Here is a 21,863-nt window from a genome sequence, read left to right as displayed (position 1 = left end):
AAATATTTTTGTAGGAGAAAAACACACCTTACAAGAACATGTGATTCATCATAGCGTTTATCCTGAATGTTGCCAAGTGTATCCTTTCATTTTTCAAACAGATCCAATACTGAATAACTGAAATTAACTCTTGACATGAGAGAATGCAAAATTCTAGTAGTCAGAGAAAAGGTCATAATGCATAATTAACATTATTCATGGAAGAGGACAATTACCTTTACTAATATAGTAGCTTCAGAAGCTGGCATTGGGAAACCTTTGTGATCTAAATGTTATTTAGTGATCCAAAACACATCTTAAAACACTATCATTTAAACTTATTCTTAGAGTGGGAGATATTGCAAGAATCACTACCTGTTCTAAAATGAATACTTCCCTTAGCACTTACAGAAGTGGTAAGGGAACTCTTACAGAAGTGTAACTTACAGTTTTGTCTTTCAAGTTTCAGTTCTTTATCACTGAGAACATGTAATTACATTAACACACATTGAGTTATGAGTTATATATTTGATGTGTTATTTAGCTAGAAGTCATATCTACTTAGTCACTTACCTAGCATTCATAAATGCTTTTCTTGAATAGAGTTCTCAGCGGCGGAATTTTACTGAGATTATAGTCAGTTCTTTCCAGTTCCCCAGACAGACTTGTTACGAATCACTTGTTTGTGAAGATTACTTTCTATTTATCTTTAGGATTTTGCAGTGAGCAGAAGGCACAAGTGAGGTTTTAATTCTCCTCTGACAGTAATTGACATCTTCCCTGTGCAGTCCCTGGACAAGTGCAACAATGGAAGAGAAAGAACAGAGGGTTCTTTTTAAGGTTCAGAAACTGAAGTAACTATTGGTTTAGAATTGTTTTCCCATTTTTATATTTCTAGTAAAGAACAGTAAAAAGGACATTAGCACTTCAGTATGTTTTCACTAACTCATCTCTTAGCTGGGTTGAAGTACTGCTTGGATCTGTGCAGTAAGTCTGAAGTCTTTCTGTATTACAGGAATGTAAACACAGCAGAACCAAAAATATCAAAACCAGCGTAGCTTGTTTAATGCAATGTGTTTGAGTTTAGATCTCAAATATTATTTCAAGGATTCTGAACGACGTGTCTGATTTCTTGAGTAGCACAGGTTCCAAATGCTTTAGATGCCCACATTTCAACAATAATTATAATACTTACCTTGCTTGTTTCTGCACACACACCTGCCTTTGAAATAATGCAAAGGTTTGAGAGCCCATGGTCTTCTCCCTGCAAGTGGGGAGTAAGCAAGGATACCTCGTGTGCAGGAAGCAGTCAACAGGTCTGCTTGTGACCTAGACCCCAACGGTTGCAAGGGATAAGCGTGCACTCTAATACCCTGTTACATGTCAGAGAGCCTTTTCAATTGTTGCAAGTCACTGGGTACACTCAGGTTCTGTCTGATTCCTGAAGTGGCAGAATCTGATCTGTGTGATGGGAGGGAAGCGCCTTTCTTACCTTTGGACACTGGAGTCTGTGCTTAGTAGCTGGGCCATAGGTTAAGACAGATTAAGGTAATCTAGAAATAAAAGTGTTTATTTGTAATATCTAAACATAATAACATAATCACACATTTGTAAAACGGGGGTGAAGAAATGAAAGAAAATCTGTACTTAGTTTACTTACACAAGCATAAGTCTACTTACTGTCAGATAAATACATGGTTCCATCGTACCAGTTAAGGTCTTGGGCTTTGTGAAACTCTCCCCTGGCAAGCTGCCTCTGCTAGAGAGAGCCTAGCTGGGATTGCCTAAATTCACATTCAGGCACCTGCTGTTTGAAGTAACCCTTCGGTCTAGATTCCTTTGGATGCAGTTGAGTATTTCTCTTGGAGGGCCCGTAGTAGCTTTTATATGTGATCTGTCTTTTCCAGACTTCTAGGATGTCAGGAGAAATGTACAGTCTCACTCCAAAACTCATTTTATTCCATCTTTATTCAGGGCACAGTTTTGCAATTCTTCATAATTAAAATAATGCTTATTTCTGTTGCTCAGATACGGAAGTGTTTTTTCCCCTTAAACTAGGAATTATGTTCTGTGAACACCACCATGCTTCAGCGAGCAGCGAAACTCTCCTCCAGTAAATCACTGGCCTGTCCTTCACCATACCTTACATTCAGGATTACTCTAAATGTTAACAATGCAAAGGAAACAAACATTTGAGTAGGATAAATGTTCACGGTTCGTTACTGGCTGCTGAGTGTTACCAGCTGCAGTGATAATTAACCTCTTTGGAGCTATAGCTGTTTGGAGGTGGCCGATCCTGCTGTAACAAAAATGTGTTCTGAGTTAGGCTGAACATTTCTGAGAAGGTGATTACCCCTTGCATGGCATCTACTGTTTTATTGACAACACGCCGATTCATGTTCCATTTGCTGATCCGTGTTGACCAGCAGATCCTTTCTGGTAGATTGCAGTCTAATAAGCAGCCTTCCTCTGGTTTTGTGCAGTTGGCCTTTGTCAAATTACATCCTAATTTTGTTCAGAACCTTCTCTGTTGGCTGTGGCCATTGTGATTTCCAACATGTGGTGTTCTGATGGCCCTTCCCAGCTTCATGTTGTCTGTAAATGAAAGAAGCATCTCTTTTGTTCCAGTATCTGGGAGAGCAACTGAGATGTGGAGTAGGACCTAACTAAGAACATGTCATGAGGAGCCTCTCTCCATATACCTTTGTTTTGGCAATGAATTAGTAACAGTTGCGTGCTGGGTATTCTCTGTATGTTAGACTGCATTGCTTAAGAACATTCAGTAGCTTTTAAGTTATTGTGAAGTTAAGACATGGCTAGGTATATCCAGACATGCTATTTATAGTGTAGCTTTTGGCATTTCTCCTTGCAGAGCCCTATTCCTCTGATCTTCCTGAAGGTAGCCTTTAAGTTTTGTGTTGATTTGTATCTTACTCCTTCAGCTGTTAAAGAGGGCTGGAAACACTTAGGTGTGTGATAGCACGAGTTCTGGATGGGGTTGTCTGCAGTTAGGCTTCCAACCCTTGCGGGAGGTTTGTGAGCAATCGTTCTACAACAAATTAGTTGAAAATATATGCTGTCATTTCTTTTTGTCACCTATGAAAAAAGTATGTTATGGGTGTCGTTGAGTCCCATTACAGAAGGATGGCCCATGCATTTTCTGCTCCGTTCTTACTTAGATATTTATGGAAGATGTGTATGTGATTAAGTTGATTCCCTCCACTTTTCTCCACCTCTGAATCTGCTGTGCAGACAGAAGAGGTCTTCCTTTCAAGTTATCAGGTTCTTGGCAAATAACACCTTATGCAAACAACCCTGACTGCTGGGACTGATAATGGTAAATACTGCTGAAGTGAGATTGTCATAAAAATGTATGAAGAAAATTGAAAATACAGTTACATGGCAATTCAACCATAACTTGATCTCAGAAAATATATGTGAAGGTACAGTTAAAGGAGATTACACTTTTCCCTTTATGTGTGTGCTAGGCAAAGCTTTGTCAAAAAGTCATTGGTAGCTTTTTATTTCTCATATGCATCTAGAGTCTCTCTGAATGGTTTACAGGTTTTGCAGGAGCCTTCTCCTATGTAAGAATCTGCTGCTTATCATTTGAGAGTTGAAAAATGATGCAGAAATTGTTTGTTTTATTAGCTTTAGAGGGACAGAATAAGCTAGCAAATTCAGTTTGTGGCTGAAAACCGGGAGGTTTTGAGTCCCAGTGAATTTATTACAGTCAGTGTATAGCGAGCTGTTTATGAAGCTGTTACTGATATTTTCCAGAATGTTGTTTATTTGTCCCAAGAATGGCTTTTATTCTGTATGTAACTCTAGAGTAATTCACATCTCATCAAAGCACCAAACTGTGTCCTGTTTCACTGATTTTTTGTACGTCTGAAATAGAATGCCTTTTCATAGTGTTTCAGTAACTCTTGCCTGTAGAAAACACATGGGAGTGCACAGACCAAGAGTTGACCGACTGAGGAGTGACAAATGTTTCACTGTTCTGTGCTTTCTTTAAGGTGATTTCTGTAGTATAATAAACTTCTGGAATGATTAAATGAGTGGGTATGATTATAAATTGATCGTGAAAGATCGTTTTGTTCCAGATTTTTTTTTTTCTCTTCCTTTCTTGAATTCTTTCATGGAAGCAAGTTAAAAGAGTTGACACCACGTTGAAGTTGGAAGAGGTAGGATTCTGACTGTTTTTTTTAAAAAGGGATTTTACAATCCCAAATCGCTTAGCCATTTGATAATAATCTGATGAATAGCCTGCCTTTCTTCTTACATTGCGTGAAAGATGCTGATGTGTGTCACTACTCCTCTTGCAGGGTACTGCTGTTGTACTCTGCATTAGAAGTGTTAAATGCTTTGTACATACTAATTGGCAATGTAAAAGTAAGAAAATGACTGTAAGTGGTATTGCTTAGCTACTTCTTATGTTCTAATTTTTTAGAAAAAATAGATAAGTATGCTATTAAGTTCTGTCACATTTAATACGCTTTTGAATTAGGATTTGCAATTCTGTAATATGGTAGAATGAAAAAAATAATTCAGGCTTGTATATTTTTTTCCATATTATTCTTTGTATTTATTTATAGAACACTTTAATTCAGGTAAGCACCATTTTGATAGTTCTCGTGTCTCTGTGGTGCATATTGCTCTAGCTAAGCTCTTTTGGGAATCTCAGGATTGGAAATGAAAGCAATGTCAAGCTGAATGGGAAAAAATTGTGAAGTAAAAGCAGGTAGACTATCTGAAACTAATTTTAAAAGTGTAGTGTAAAAGAGCTGCATTGCCAGGTAGTTAATTCACCTTTTATAGGATGATAATAATGTAAGAAACGCCGTTCTGGGCCATAGCAGTGTACAGTCTAGCCCAGTATCCTCCCTCTGACATCCAGATGTGTTCTTTAGAACAGAGCATGTATGTGAGCTCCAGCACTTCTTCGTACTGCTCAGCTCAATTAGGTGTATTAACGATATTGGAGGGTACAGCTGTGCCTGTTTCCTTTACTATCTGTTCGTGTGTCTTCTGACCAGCAATTTGAGTAATATTTTTTTTTTTGATCTTACTGGTGGTGTCTGCCTCCACAATCTCTTGTAACAGCAAGTTCCAGAAGTTCACTACTGCTGCGTAGTACTCTTTTGACCTCTTCTAAACTGATCTCCTGCTAGTTTCAGTGAGTTGCCTCTAGATTTGGGATTGGGGCTTTAGTAAACAATTCTGATTTCCTACTGGAAGATGAACATGGGGATCCTAAACTTCGCATTGGGATTACAGCATGCAGCATTCTTGTTGATTACATTTAGGTGTTAGTTACTGGCTGGTTTGCTGGAGGGTCAGCAATGTCACATCTGTTCAGGTCTTACTATAACACATATATATCTATTTAAAATACCCATTTTGCTTTCCTTGTAAAACTGCTGTTTTGAAAGCCAGATAGCCTAAATGCAATAGTGATCCGCTGGGGATAAATTCATAATCGTATGTCAAGCTATAGCAGCTTTTCACTTAAAGGCTTACACTTCATTTCTCACAGACTTAGAGAGACTGTTAGGTTCACTCGGGGACTGTAAGTACTCAACTCCTGTAATGTCTTTTAAATGCGGGATCCATTTGAGTGGGCAGGAATCCGATAACGAGCCAAGAGTGAAAAAATAAAACTTATAAAAGCCTGCTGGACAGAATGCTGACAAGAACTATTTAAACCTCAAAACTTGATGTACTAAATTCTAGGATCTTGGTCTGTTTTAAATTACTTAGCATTTGTTGTTTCTATTGTGTTTCTCCATGACAGGCTGTGTAAACTAACAGTACTTAGATTAACAAAATTATTTAGGCTGCTAATTTTACTTGCAATACTTTTTAAATCAGTAAGGCTAAAGAAGATTGGGAGTGTATGACTTGAGACCAAGGAAGGCTAATTTGTGAAGTTGTTCAGGATATTTCCATTTGTGTGTGACAACAATTGGATATTGTTGTTGGTTTCTTATTTTGAATGCTGTTAAGCATCAAAACAGAACAGGCAGTCCTCATGCTGGCTCCTCTGCGTACTAGCCTTAAGCTATAGATGAAGTAACTTGTACAACTAATAGGTGTAACAAGTGGTACCTGTGTGAATATGAGTGTTTGAGGAAGAAGAGGAGGAGATCTGACGGCAAAGGTGGAAGGTGGTGTTCCAGGAATATAAATTTTTGCAGAATTTTAGAATTTCAGTCAAATAGTTACTGAAGGCAGGACTATTAGATCTACTCAGAAGTGAGCTATTTGATTGACCATGCCCATTTTCCTTCTGTCTGTTGTTAAAAGAGTTACTAAATTTGGTTTGCATTCTTCCCAGAGTGTATGCATTACCATAATACCTGTTAAGCCTTCAAATTTTTCCTTACTTCACAGTGACACTGACTGGATTCTGATATTACAGAGCTCCCCATAGGCCTGGAGGCAGGAGTGCAGGAGTAACTCGAGTGCTTCTGTGGGCCCTGATTTCGCTGGCTTTCCTGGAGAAAGCAAAATTTTACCATGTCTCATTGAAGATGGCTCTTCAAGGAAATGACTGCAGGCGTGTGTGTCAGGATGTCCGTGTCTCCAGTGCTGCAGCTGGGGCTTTTCAGCTGGTACCGAGCAGCTGCATAGTATCAGTAGCAGAACTGGTTAGAAGTTGTGTTTTAAACTAATCACAGTTTTTGTTCCCCTGTAGACAATGATTTTTCTGAACCCTCCAAAACTGTTTTATTTTAATATGGAACTATTGAATATTGTTGAGGTATTTGCACTTTCATGTGTATTTCTTTTTCCTTGTTGACTGGCTTCCCGACTATTGTGTGTCTTTCACAAAGCAATGTAGCTGAGCGATGTCATGTGTTCATTCATTTTTGTCTGAAGTTGGTGTCTTGTGATGGAAATAATTGTGTGGCCTACGGAAAACACTGCTGAAGCATTCTAAGTGTTTTTTACACTTTTTTCCCCCCAGATTTTAAACTTCCTCCTCTAGAAGCTGGGGAGTAGCTTTTAAGTGGGGCAGGGGGGTTGGGGAGAGAATCCAGCATAGTTTTGACTAGCTGGAATTAATGCTGGTAATGTAAAGAATCATCTTCTGAAAGAGGGACTTAAAGGGACTCTAAGAAGAGCCATCAGATATTTAATGATTTCATGCATTTTGAATCCAATATTCTTAACAAATGTAAGGGTTACTGGTTGTAGTTGTACCTAAAAAATCTATCCATTGATAGTCTCTACTTTCTGTTTTCAGCTGTTTGCATATTAGTGTTGCAAACTGCTCTTCAGCTGTCATATTTCAAACAGAAGTGGCTGCTTGTCATTAATATTATAAAGGTCTCTAATTTTTCAAGCATGTCATGATGATTAAGAAATACAAACTCTGAGCTGAGCTGAGAGATGTTATTGAAAACTATATTTTGTTTTTCTGAAACTGATGAAACTCACTGGCTAGTGCATGAAGAAATTGATTACTGAGAAGCTGTTTTTTGCCCCCCAACATAGCAATTCTGCAGACATCTTTGGCATCTCTGCAGCTCTCCTTTACACATAGGACCGGTGAATTTAACACAGTTGTCCAGATGAGTTTCTTGTGTCACCAGTTAGGTCTGATGAAAGTATAAGTCAGCAGATTGCTTCAAGAACATAGGGTAGTAGTGCATACCAGATAACGGTAATGTTCACTGATTGCCTTCAGTAGGAATTGGAGAGAACGTACAGATATAGTTGATTATGAAAAAGTTTAGACTGGAGATTTGAAGCTTTCTAATATCAGAGCAGTGAGGTTCCTGCAGAGCCTTCTAGTAGGAATAATGTTGTCAAGAAACAGAATTGCTTTTAAGATCAAGTGTAACAGAATTGCAAAAAGGAATGCTTCGACACAGTTGCTGTTTTTTCAGGGAGATGAGCTTTCTGGATGGGAGATGCCTTGTAGTTCAGTTTTCCAACTCTGTCATGGACCTGCCAAAAGACTTTGAAGTTCACCTTCAACATATTTCTTTTGCTGTCTGGAAGCTCTTCAGTGACCAGATTGCATGTACATGGAGAGCTGCACTGGTACCACGGTCTTGATTGAGCTGCTATTCAAGAGTTTAGTAATTACCGATTATGGCATTATTTCTTTACTTGTGGTTGTTCTCCTACATCTAAAGTCCGTTCTAATTAACTTTATTTGCAGAGGATTTATAGTACTTTATCTGCAGCTGTCTTACTTTCAGCTGCTGTACCTTGGCTTTGAACAAGGTCATCTACTCAAAGGCTTCTCTTCTCATTGAGCTCGTGTCTGTGTCTCAGTCTTTCCATGCTTACTTTACTTCCTTTCATCAAAGCTGGGTTTTAGTCTGTCTGTAACATCAGCTCCTGCATCAGCATTGACTTAACTTGGCTAAATCTAGATTTAATCTTCAGTCTAGATCCCCTCTCTCTTCCTGTTTTCTTCTGTTGCTCTTGCTCATGTCCAGGACTGAGCTCCCAGGCTGTATGTCTCCGCTTCCTGTTCCTCGTGCTGCTAAGCTGAGACTAGGTTTCCGTGCTTCTTGATCCATAAATTTTATGAAAGCTCATAAAACTAAATTAAAGAGCGAAAATAACCTGGATTCACTGATCTGACTGTATCAAGGTACACGTGTGTGCGCAGTGCAGCCCCCACAGTGCTGTCTCGGAAGGGTGGCTGATGGCGTGTGTGATTCCTCCAGCTCTGCTTTGTGTCAGCAGCAGGACTGCAGGAGCTGCACAAGTGCTGTGGAGGGCTCCATCGATGTAAGCGTGGGTTGTACAGACACCGTTAAATCTCTGCCGTGACAGAAGGGGAAAGCTTCAGAGCACTTGAAAGGGAAAACTTGGGAATTAGTTCTGAGGAGAGGAGGTGTTAAAACTAGGGACAGTTTTGTGAAGGATGGAGTGGTGATTTGTGGAGGAATATTTCCATGCACAGAGGAAACCTGACAGACATGTGAGGACACATACTGGCTGAGGACAGGGAAAAGGGGCTAGTGGAAAGTTGATCTTTCCAGATTGGCAATGAGTCTACTGTGAGGTTTCAAAGTGGGCTGTGGGATGTAGTAAAATAAGGTAGTTTGGACACGTGTGACCTACGTCAAAAACATTGCTGTGCCAGTTTATGCTTTTGAATTAACTTTAATGTTATTTTTAAGAAAGGAGGCTGTGTTCTTGACTGCTGTTTTTTGGAGTTTTTTGTTTGTTGGGTTTTTTTTAGGATTTAATTGCTTGTTGGATTTGACTTGTAGCCACACCTGATATTTTAATGTCAGTGTTGTGTTATAACTGCAGAGAGTAAGCATTTGTACAAATTTTGGGACAATCATATCAGTGAAGACAGACAACAATGATAAAAATAAACTGTTCCAGGAAAATTACAGCTTCAGTGGGAAGGGGAAGATACGGCATATGTGAAGTTCTAACTTTAGTAATTAGGCTTTTGTTTGATGATAGTTTGGATTGATTGGGTGGAAATAATAAATTTTGCTGTCAGTGAATTCTCAGGATCAACCAGTTCTGTAATTCATGGTATTCCTTACTTTGCTGCAGGTTCATGTATTTACATCTTGAAATACTGAATTTCCTTCTCTTCTGAAGTCAGTACACCAGAAAAAAGAAAACTTTAAAGCGGCAAGCAGAGAGCTTTTTGTGAACAGTGATTACAGCTTTTATTTGTACAGCAGGATAACTTCTCCCTTTGGATTCAAGCATAGTGTTCTGGAGTGCCTGGTATTTGTGAATACTTCTATATGGAATATCAACAGCACTGTGGAAGTGATTTAGTTTTACCCAGAGGTTTAAAAATCAGAGGCCAGAAAACATTTTCATCTTTATATTGTTCTGAAAATCCATTTCAACTTCAGAAATGGCCTCCTGCTAGGTATAATAGGTCTTAAAAAGGGAATTAAGGTTTATGAAGCATATGCAAATCTTCATGTGGCACAGCTGGTAGGAATAACCTGCATGAGAACATCCAGGGAAGTGCTTTATGCTGTGGCCAGGGAACCCAGAGCTGTAAGTACAGGGCAAGAGCAGCACTGTGCCATCGCTGGTCATACAAACGATTGGTTCATTCAACTTTGATTTAATTTGATCTTTTTTTAAAATAATTTTTCTTTTCTGCTTGTCTACTTGATTATGATGAGGAAGTAAGTGTTACTATTTGTTGCCACTCTAGGACCCTGAACGCACACCTATTTCGGTACTGTTAGGACAGCACAGTGTATCAAAGACACCATCCCTCTGGTACTAGGTGCTGGCATTGAGGCTGCTGGTTGATCCGACAGCAGTGGTGAGGAGCAGTGAGAGGTAGGCTGTTGGAGAGAGCTGGTGGGAAGATACTGGCATCTAATGTGAGTACAGTTCACATCATTTGCCTAGAAGGTTCAACCTGCAGCTCTGTCCTAATAAGTGATAGATGAGCTGTGAGCTCTGTGGTTATGGGCCGTATTTTTGACATAGTGCCTAATGCCATGCTCCCTTGGTTTGTGGTTAGGGCCTTTACTGGGGACTGCAGTATGACCACTGGTAACGAGACAAGGGGATGTGACACTGCTTACTGCGTTTGCTGCCCGCCCATGGAGGATACCACCTCACTGCTGCTCTCCCTGTGCTGCCTAGATGAGGAACTTAAGCTGTCTTGTTTAAGCCAACCCTGCTTTTTGGTTATGGTCTTAGCTGTACCAACTGTTTGCTCTCCTTTTGCAGCACAGACATCTGAGCCACTTGACAGTCAAGTCCTCAGCTGCTGCAGTTTAGAGCATATGGTTGAAGGTAAATTGTTGCCAGTTTTGGATTGTTTAAAGACACTGCACTGTGAACGGTGGCAGTTTAGGAAATGAGTGATGAGCAGTTCAGATCTCCAGGCGGGGTCAACAGCTGGGACCAGTATCTTCATCAGCTATCTCATCCCTGCTCATCAATCAGGTCACTGAATACCTAAAACTGAGTGATGCTAATACCTCCTTGCGTGCTCACAGTGCATGGAAACAACAGGTTACACCGGCTTTACAGCATTTAAGCATTGGTTCTGCATGTCTTCTATTTACAGCTGTAACTACTAATTATTTTTTAAATTAATCATTACTTAATAAACCTGTGCTGATTTATCATAATTGGATCTATAAATTCATTTCTAATGGCTAGACGCTTGAATTTCAGCAGTCCCTTCCCTAAGGCCACATTAGTCAGCATGAGCTCAGACTGATACGTAGACATATTTTTTTCCAAACTCATAAGGAAGTATAAAAAATTTATGATGTTGCTTTAACAAGACCCACTGGGACTTGGGATTATTTATCTAAGCCCTTGTTAAAGACAAAAACTTCTCTATGTTTAGCCATGCAGAGCAAAGCTGCTCTTCAGACAGTCCAGAGCACTTTAAAATGAAGAGAATTTGATAAACGTAGAACTGAAATCATGAAGAGAAGGATGAAGGATCTTTCCTCTGTATCCCTTTACTGCAAAGCCAAAGTTACTATTAACCGCTAATATAAAAAGAAAAATGGAGTGACAGCACCTCTTGAATTTTAAGGCCATTTCACTGTACTAGGAACCAGCAGGGGAAGACTTTTATCATTGTTAGAAGGAAACTACTTGTGACACTGAAGAAAAAAACAGAAGATGAAAAAGATCTGTCTCATTCTTTACAGGAGGATTAATTCTCCTGTACAATTAAGCTGATTTCTTTACCTCATTCTTCAGCACCCAAATCTCTGTTCTTTCTCTGTGAGGTAATTTTTACTCATGTATACCTCTGTTGGGACCTCAGTTTAGTGTCCCCCTACTGCCTTCTCCTAGGAAGCTATAGGAGGAGAATTAAATGGAATGTATTTCATGAGGTACTTTGTGTTTAACTCCCTCTTGTTTTCTTTCAGTAACTAGGAAATTAAAGTGTTTCTAAGGGCTTGGAAATTAAAAATCTCATATAAAATTAGACCATTTAATTAAATTATAAAAATTGAAACTAATATTTTTAGGAAAAATATTTTACAAGAGGCTATAGTGTGGTTGGTAGGAAGTTTTAAGTTTCAGATTTTCAAAGTTACAGAGTTGCTTTAGACATTTCCACTTCTGTAAATCTGAGCAATCTGTATATCCAGAAACTTTAAAATGTTCTTTGTTTCTCTCAAGAAATTAGCCATCTATATACTGAGCATGACATTCTAGTGCATGGAATATCCCTTTGGCCAGTTTGGGTCAGCTGTCCTGGCTGTGCTCCCTCCTGGCTTCTTGTGTACCTGCTCACTGGCAGAGCATGGGAAACTTGAAAAGTCCTTGACTTAGAGTAAGCATTGCTTAGCAACAATTAAAACATTAGTGTGTTATCAGCATTATTTTCATACTAAATCCAAAGCACAGCATTGTACCAGCTACTAAGAAAAAAATTCACTCTATCCCAGCTGAAACCAGGACACTGATGAAGCCCCAAACCATTACCTTTTTTCTCTTGAATATTTTTTTTTCTGCAGTATCTGTGAGATTCTAGAGTTTGTCAATAATGGGTATTGAAACTGGGCACACAACACAGTTGCTGCTACTCTGTAGATATTTTAATCAGATTTACCAATTTAGAAATCATCTGGTAGCTGTTTTGGACAAGTGACCCACGTATTTTTGGACTGACTTCAGTAATGTCTTGGTGAGAAGAGGAGAACTTCAAACAGATGAAACTGGAAACAAGTCAATCGCAGCTGAAATTAGAAGCTGAAATAAAATAATTCTTGAATTTGTGTTTGTGCTGCTTAGAATTATTATAAGAGTTCGAGAATGGTACTTGTGGTCTTTAAATCTTGGACACTGATACTTGTTCCTTTTGAAATAGATAACTAATAAAATTCCTTGCTAAGGTGGTGCAGCTTGGTTCACTGCCCCTATTTTCATTATGAGAAGTTTTGCTCCTATTTGAAAGCTAAGTTCTTTTCTGTCTGCAGCTTTAAACTTCTCTTATGCATTTGCTCTTTGAATAATTTGCTCATCTGAGAACTGAAGGGGTGAATGGAAGCGAATTGAATGCCGTTTCAAATGAGACAAGTCTTTTATTTCTTAAGCACCGTGGCAATCATCTGACCCTTAACGACTCCAGGCAGACCACTGGTGAGGTTTTTGCAATCTTTCATTCTGAACTAGTTCAGATTTTTTTTTTTGTATTTGATCTGCCATGCCACTGTTTTGAATGATGGATTTGGGCTTTTTGATTGCCTGTTTATCAATTTTTCACATTTTACATGGTGTGAAGTAATTCTCAGATGCTGAATGTAGCATTTGTACATGGGCAAGTTTTCTGTTGAGGTAAAGCATCCTTGTATTTGTGATAGGTTACTTGACACCATATGTTTTATGTTCTGCAATATAACATCTCTTTTGGATCATTTTTAAATTAAGGTTATAGTTTCAGGATGAATTGTAAAGAAACCTCAGGAGAGTAGTGCTATTGATAGCAACTGGGCACTCAAAACTCAGGACATGCCCGTATTGATAAATGTCTTCCTCCTGAGTCTTCCTCATATATTTTGATTGGAGTTTCCAACCTGTGGGAGGGAAAGGAGTGAGGAAAGTGTCTGTAAAATCATTCCTGTAGGAAAGTTTTGTGGAAGTGTAGCCCAGGTGAGAGCAGAGTCATTTTGTGTTTTCTTTGGGGCTTCTGCTTGGTGTCATGATGCCTGGAGGGGCTGAGAGGCAGCCTGTTGTCTCAGTCTCCAGGTGGGAAGGTAGGCTAAGTACAGGAGATGCTGGCTACTGTGCATACAAGTAGGAAGGTGAATAGAGGTAACAAGCAGAGTTGTCCTTTGATAAGGTTCTGTAAGTTCTTGAGGTTGGTTTACGGAAAAAGTACACTGAGGCAAATAATGTTCTCTTTCTCTGGGGAAATGAAATGTGTGTAACTACTTTCTGTCTGCCTCACCGGTTACCCCCACCCTCCTTCTCTTGCCCCTGACTTTTAAATACATTGGACAATTTTGGAGATAAACAGTCGGAATGATACTGTTCACACAATTTCTGTAAAACAGGTGGCTGTATAGAGGAGGGCATCCTTGTTAATCCCCCAATGACAAAAAACTGTAGGTTGAAAACAATGGTTACAAGAACAATCTGCTGAGGAAGGCAGCTGGTCCACCAGACATCGCTAGTCCCATGAACAGTTGGAAATGTATCCTTGAACCTACACAAATCTTTCAAGGGTGCACTGTTTAGAATTACTGTGCGTTTACTGTAGAGTAGCCATATTGACGTCAGCGGTTGCTGTGAAGGAGCTTCTACATAGTAGTTTTTTCTTCTACAGCCCTACTGTGCACTTCTGCCCTTTAGGAAATGAGTGTTATTAGAGGCTGCTTACTCCCATTTGCCAGGGCAGTGGCCCTTCTTTTTTCTACATACTTGAAGTGTTGGAAGGTTAAATAAATAATAGAAATTAAAAAAAAAAAAAAGAGAGATGTAACCTCAGAATTTGAGTACTGGGTTGATACATGCTGGGAAGGGAGGCTTTTTAGGTCAGTGGTGCTGCTGCTCACATTTGATACTCCTTGTAAGTGAGATTGCACCAGTCAGGCTTTTAGCCATAGGTCAATAGCACAGTGCTCTCTGTCCTCTGCATCCATCCCAAGCACAGTAGTCTACAGTTATTGCCATACATTAGGGAAATTATGAGCCATCTGTTCTAATGTAGAGTAAGATGTATCCAGGAAGGAATCAAGAGGTGCTAAAGGTGAAGAAAAGTATTTTGAGGAGCAGGCAAAGCTATCCATTCATTCTGAGTTGTAGGCATATCCAAGAAAACTGCAGTCTAGAGTGAAGAACTGTTGCCAGTCTAGATGGTGATGACCATCAGCAGTGCCGTCCTCCAATATGGTGAATTATCAGCAGTGATCTGGCTACAACAATCCAATCTTTATTGTTTTCAAAAATTACTTGAATTCTTTCCACCTGGGATGCAGTAAGACATTCAAAAACTGCAGCTTAAAGCCTTAACACAGCGGTTAAAGTGAAGAAGCACATTCTAAAGCATTGGCCATGCAGTTTTTATGAGAGTAATTCACTTCTTTTAGTGGGACCATGTTGCTTTGCTGCTGAGAAGTCTGCAATTACATTGTACTTTGGAGCTGCACCAGCAATTCTGCACAGTTTGGATGTTCAAGAACGGTCACAGCAGACTTTAGGCAATGCCCAGCAAGAGCCAAGCTCCTATGCTTTTCTTGGTTTTGTAGAACTTATAAATTAATATGTGAGTTCTGCTCTTGCACCCAGCTCGGCTAAAATAACATAGGGAATTGTAAAAAGTAGTTTCAAGGAAACACATCGTGAACCTGTTGACTTCTGTCTGCCATGTTTTCTTTGTATTATGTCTATATATTTGAGCATCAGAAGCCCAGCAGGAGCTGTTTTCTCCATGAGCTTGTATTCCTCGGTCAGATGCTCTAAAGCAGAACTTCATTGTAACTGATGAAGATTTGCTGCAGTTTTCTGCTTTTACAGCTTCAGCTTTTGCCACAAACTCTTAATCTGGCAGATGAATGAAGAAAGGATTTCTCTCCCCATAGGCAGTTGCTGTTACGGGTTGGCTCTGTGGATGGAGCTGTCGCTGCCACTCTACGCGCTGTGCTTTTACTGGTAGAACATTTCCTGGGAAGTACCTGGCAGGCTTGGGATTTTATGTCCAAGGTCAGTTCCTGCAAAATTAAAATTCCTTTTTCTCTTCATTCTACAGTCAGCCTATTTTTGCTTACCTGGTGCTGAAACTAAATAAAGATGATAGTTATACCCACTGACCATCTGTGCATGGTTTGAGTACTGTTATGAATTTTAAGTTTAGTACATTTGCAAGTGTTTGTGGTCCCACACATCTAGGTGTCCCATCGAACGTAAATCCGCTTTAGACATTGTCACTTGATTTAGCTTTTCATACGTTCCTTTTAGATATTATGACTCTTCAAATAAAAGGTTGCAGAATAGATGAGCACCTGCTAATCCTTCCATGGGATGTTTAAGCTTTATTTCAGTGATTCTTGCAGCTGAAATTCTGTTTTGTCTTCTGCAGAGACTGTACAGTTTGTGCTGTTTTGCAGTGGAATGAAAATACTTTATGGGTGATAGGGTTTGCAATTTAAAATTAATACTTTTGAAATTGCATAGCAGCCAGCTGGAGGAGGGAAGGCAATGTGGAAAAGCAGTTGGTGAACACCCAAAAATCTATAGTCCGGAGAAGTATGTTGAGTATTACTTTTGAAATCATATGCTCCAGGGCAAAGATACTCCTGGACAGGATTAAAATCTCGAGATTTATTTCCATGCAAAATGATGCATTATGTCAGGATAGCTTTCTGTGCTTCAGAGGAATAATCTACTTGTAAACAACCTTGTCTGCCTTGGCACAATATACTGACACTGTTGTTTGGTTTTCTGTTTTGCCCTTTACCACTTTCAAAAAAAAATATTTGAATTCTGTGGGCTATTCACAGGCTTTTATTCGTGCTAGTAGCATTTTTTAATAACTGTACCAAAACCAGTGTAGTTACGTTTAAGTTAATATAGGACAGTTGAGTCTAATAAAAATGTTGGTTAGTGTGAAACAAAAGAAAGAGAATTTGGCCTGTACTTTACAGGTTGAGATAGGCAGCTTTTACTTCTCTGACTTCCCTTAAATAGTTCAAAATAATCAAAACATGTCAAGAAGTAGTAAAATAATTTAAAATTCAGAAATAAAAACAGTGTAGTTGCGATTCATATGCAGTTTTCTAATGCACACAGAATAATTGAATCCACTGTCTTTTAATGTACTTTTTAGCAGGAGTTGTCCAATCTATGCTACATATTGGAGTTAGAAATGAGAAAACGGTGTGTGGAGTATCTATTTTAAATCACAGAAGCATTCATTGGAACAAATAGCATAATTTTACTTCAAAGGCCCTTTGAAACATTACAAGAACATTTGATACTTCTTATGTCAGCCCTTCTGAAAAATATTATGGCAATGGGCAGACAGTACTCTGTTGAGGTTAAATTTGAATTTTCATTATAAGCCTTTCCTGTTAGTATTAAATAACTTGTCCTTTTCAAATGGTGTCACACTGAAATTCAAGAAGGACTTACATTTTGTAGAATAAGGTATTTTTAAGCCTGCTGAATTGTTTTTGTAGCGGATTTCTAGAAAACTTCTTTTTGACCTGACTCCAGAATTGCATAGTTTTTTCCATTCAAAATATGCATTAAAAAAAAAGACAGAAGACTGTTAATAATGGTCACATGCTTCTGTATACAGCTATTATATCTGTTTATATTAATTTATAGAAATACACATAATTGTGTAATAATATGAATATATATGATTAATATATAATTCTGTATACTCTATTGAAGTCTACGTACTATATAATAGATATATGATGTAACTTTATTATAAGGATGATATATCTGTAAATTTCTTATAAGAATGCTTTATAGGAGAGAGTACTTAAGACTACTTAAAGTATAGAAGTTCAGTTAAATAAAACTTCATCCTGTTTCTATAGTGATGAACTGAAAAAAATTAAGGTTTAAAACTTAGAAATGGAGCTTCTGTTGTGGGCCACTGCAGTCCATTGCAATAAATCTGAAAAAGCCCCTCCTTCATGTGAATCCCTAGATCATTAGCGTCTGTCTTCTTACTTCCCTTGATACGTTGCTCTTCTCTTACTCACTTCATTGCAAGGACACCAGTGGCTTAAATTTCTGTTCTTCCCTTTGTTGTCTCTTATGAGACATTAAATACACATTCGTTTAGGAAACCACGCAAGTAGTATAGATCCCAGGGAAGATTTGCTCAAAACCCACACAACATTCCCAGCTACTGAGGATGTATAATAAACAACATTAGAACAAGACTGCAGATGTTTGTTTTAGAAGGGAAGCAGTGATTCTGTAAAGAAAGTTGGGTTTTGTTTTGTATTGTTTTTTCCAAAGGAATTTGCTGTAGGCTGTGTAAGCACTGTACTTCTTAGTGTTCCATATTATTTAAATTTTGGCAAGAGTTAGGTAGCTAATGAGCATGCATTGATTTTTATGTCATTTTTAGATCACTGCAAGGATAATTAAAAGTATAAATAACTTAGCCTCCCGGTATATTAAGTATATAGACACATCATCAACCATAATTTAGAAATGTTTTTAGATTAAATAATTTTTACAAATAGTTGTTTAATTTAGCAGGTTTGTCCTTTGGTTAAGTAAAGTCATCTGTCATTTATATCAGAGCTGTAGCTCGTGGAAAGGCAGCCTTAACAACATTCAGTGAACTCTGAGACTCAGGGCTGAGTTTCTGTCAGCTTTTATATTGGATTCTTCAGCACGGCCTTGATTCAGCGAAACACTGAAGCCATAGCTAATAACGTAGTAATCTCCTTCAAGGATTTCACAGCATTTGCAGCCCTAAATGCAGAGCGCATTTACGTAGATCATAACTAATCAAGTCAAGTTAATTCAGTGCCTTGGTAGGAACAGTCAGTAGTCCTCTGAGTAAGAGCTTTTTCATTTTACAGTTTTCAGCTGTGTAGACTACCCTAAGTTCATGTATTTATAGAAGTAGTCTGGTAAATCAGAGGTGGTGGTGGGGATGCTTTGGAAAGGAAAAAAGGGCTTACCTGTTCCGCTTGAAAAGCAGACTTATTTTGCCTGTTGCTGTGACAGTTGCATTTTGAAGTGAATCTCCTGTGTAATGGAGGGTGATTACTAGCCATAAATGGCACTGATGGAAGAGGCCTTCTTTTGAAAGAAATGCAGTCTAGTGAGAAGTCTGGTCCAGTTTTTGAAAATCTTGTGAGAATCCTTATCATTTTTTCCTGGTTTTGAAATACAAAGGTTTCTCTTGCTTCACTGACATGCTGTGAGTATTGTGTTTTTCATGAAGACTTAGGACATTATGGGTGGGTTCCATAACCTGATGGATGACTCTGTTTGCTAGTACTTATATCAAGGAATTAGGAAATAAATGTATTTCATGATTTTGGTGCCTTAAACCTTGTATTTTAAAGACACAGTTTTCAAATGTTACTCTGAACTATGTAGGCATTTAGCAATTCATTGGGATCAATTCCATAACGAGCAGTGGAGAAATACCGTTCTCTGATGCATGATGAATCAAATGTGCTTATCTGAAAACATCATGATCAATTACTTCTACTGGAGAAGTAATTGTTCTATCTTTAGTCTTACCTGAGTAGTTGTTTTCAAGTTTTGCTCATCTCTGCTTTCAGAATTAATTGGTTGAATTTCAGATAACAGCTGCTGATTTTTTTTTTTTTTAAAGAAATCCAAATTTCCCTGGATTTCCCACTCTTATCGGCTAAACAGCTTTGAAAATACCACTTCAGTTTCTAAAACGTCTTTCACATATCACTGTACGAATTTTACTTTCCTAGCTGTATTTCTTTGACTGGTTATCGGAATGTGACAATCATACCATGCCCTAAATTTCTCCTTCAAATAACCCCTTCCTTAGAGAAAGCATTAAAAAATACAAGGGGGAAAATAGCTTCAGCCTTTCATCTTTGTTTCTTACTGGTTCTGAATGCTACATTCTGACAGTTCAGCACATAGCACATAGTTATTTCATATCAGCATCTAACACAGTAGCCAAGTGTCTTGTCCCTTGAGTAGAATTCTGTGTTCACTTTCTATCCTACTTCAGTTCTGAAATGTATGCCAGAAATATATTGAACAGTTTGATTAACATTCATCATATGCAGTTCTGTCTTTCTCAAAATGAAAGTTATGTCAAGGTTTTGATTATATCATTTAATTTCATGTCTGTTTGTTGTGTTTTCGTGGATGAAAGGAACTTGTAGATGGAGCAGAAGGGGCGAATTTGAGGTGTTGCTTTGATCTGCAGAAGCTGCATCTCAAGTTTGGTAAACACTGGGAAGAGCTCTGACTCTTGGTATTACTGGGGATCCGTTCCATTATCACCAACCTTTGTTCCTGCCCCAAAACTTAAGAGGTTTTATTTTTCAGTTGTCCTGAACACACAAAATCGAGTGCACTTAAGTAAAAGCACTGAGTCTCAGTTTGGCTCACTCATTAGGGAGTATGGTAGGCTGTGAAGAACATGTTTACTTTGCTTATAGTAGTTGGCTTTGCTAGAAAGAAATGTCATATAGTTGAGCTTATGCTAATATTTTCCCAGGTAAGTATCACTTGATTAACCAGTATATATGTGGCTGAGCTCCATCAGCAGCTTTTCACTGTGGAGTAACTAATGTGGATTTCTCCTCACTGCTCAGACACTTGATTTTCAGGAAAACACGAAACTTCCCCAAACCTGATGTATTTGAGATCTTAAGAAAATTTGGTTGAAATAGGCTAAGAAGTTGAAGAGTTCTAGGGAAGGAGAGCATAACGAAAAGAGGAAAGGATGGAGTGACAGACAGGATGCTTAGAACTATTTGGGTTTTCCTGTTGGTGAGAACACTGGCAGGCAAAACTGGATGATAATGATTTACAGAGGTGGATTTAATGTCCTGTGAACAAATTCACTCTGACATGCCCTTTTCTTAACTTAGAGCATGCTCCTAGTTTGGACCATTTTACTGAGTATGTTTTACTACATCTCATTGTTTTAAACCCTGGTTTCTAAAGCTGAGTCATATCTCCCTCAAACACTGTCAAGGTCAATATGTAGTGGTGAGATTTTACCTGTCATAAAGCAGATGCAGTCTTGCGCCCTGTGATGACTTAGAGAATCTGTGTAGAATTTATGAATTTTATTGATACTGAGGGTCATAATTATTGTTTTTTTTGTCAAACTAGGAAGTCCAGAATCTCAAAACTTCTTTGCAATGTGGAAAAGTTGAATGTTTGCAGAAGGAGGAACTTGAAATAGCATTATTTCTCTTGTTAACCTCACCTTTCTTCAGCTAATCTGTTTTACCTCCCCCTTATTCCTTTCAGCCAGCATAGCAAGCTATGCTGTCTGGGAATTATGCTGGCTCTTGCCTTTACTCACAAAAGGGCCAGGCTTGGCCCAGCCTGCTTTCTCTCAAGGGAAGTTTAGAAGCAAGAATTCATTGCTGAGTAAAGGTATTGAAGAGCAGGGGAACAGAGCACATGCATGCTAAATTCTGTCTACATCTAAAGTTACCATGTACACATCTGAGTCCTACTGGTTTCCTTCCTGTCTTCTTCCTCAGCCCTCCCAAAAACTCCTTCTGACAATTTGCCCTATCTTAATGTCAAATTGAGTTGTTCTGTTTTTTAAGATCAGCAGAGCAAACCACAGTTTTTGTTTGCCTGGCCACAGAAGTCTCAGCCAGCTCAGACTGTAGGCATTTGGGATTGGTCTGGGAGGAAGCACTGAGCTGATGGGCTGAGTTGTCCTCTGTGGGGGCTCAGTTTATGGGGAGCACTGGCAGCCAGTCTACCTCTTTCGATAGCAGCTGGAAGTGAGACAACTCTCCTTATACAGAAAGGTTCTGTGAAACTAAGGTGAAAAAACAGGGGTGGGTGGGTGGCTGTTTTGTTTTGGTTTGCTTTTCTTTTATGCATAGATGTTTTTCTCCTTCCTCCACAATGGAAAAATACTCCCAAGAGTAACAGGGGTAAAGAAGAACAAAAGAAATGATCCAATAAAGCAGTAACTTCCCACAACCACTTGTGTTAAATGCCATAAAGACTAATTCCTGACTTGAGTGTTCCTGGAGCAGTAAGTGCTAGGACACACATGGTTTGTTTGTAATAAGGGAATACACTGGGATTGTTTCAGGAAATACTAATAACTGAACCATTAATAAACAAGAAATGCAATATAATTAGTCTAGATGTCTTTATGCAGTCTTTTCCTCAAATAAACTGGCCACAAAATTATGAAATCATGAAGCTTTGGACATGGAAGTGTAGCAAGCATCGTCTTCTAAAGTGATGCT

The 21,863-nt window shown here is 38.7% G+C and overlaps 1 protein-coding gene across 6 annotated transcripts in view; it reads left to right on the top strand.

Moving 5' to 3' along the window:
* UBE3D (ubiquitin protein ligase E3D) overlaps positions 1-21,863 on the top strand; it is an 84,555-nt gene that overhangs the window by 26,824 nt on the left and 35,868 nt on the right. The window contains exon 9 of one of the 6 annotated variants that reach the window (XR_005104892.1): positions 10,684-10,749. The exons of 3 other annotated variants lie outside the window; for them this stretch is intronic. Coding sequence is in view for 2 of the 3 variants with exons in the window: in XM_037391824.1 (XP_037247721.1) it covers positions 9,526-9,571 (46 nt within the window). In the remaining variant the exon portion in view is untranslated. 2 more of the 6 variants (XM_037391824.1, XM_037391825.1) reach the window with 2 other exon arrangements.

This window comes from Falco rusticolus, chromosome 6, assembly GCF_015220075.1.
Source record: "Falco rusticolus isolate bFalRus1 chromosome 6, bFalRus1.pri, whole genome shotgun sequence".
In the NCBI taxonomy this organism is placed as follows: domain Eukaryota; kingdom Metazoa; phylum Chordata; class Aves; order Falconiformes; family Falconidae; genus Falco; species Falco rusticolus.
The sequence above is the reverse complement of the archived record's forward strand: the minus strand, read 5'-3'. Positions and strand labels throughout refer to the sequence as shown.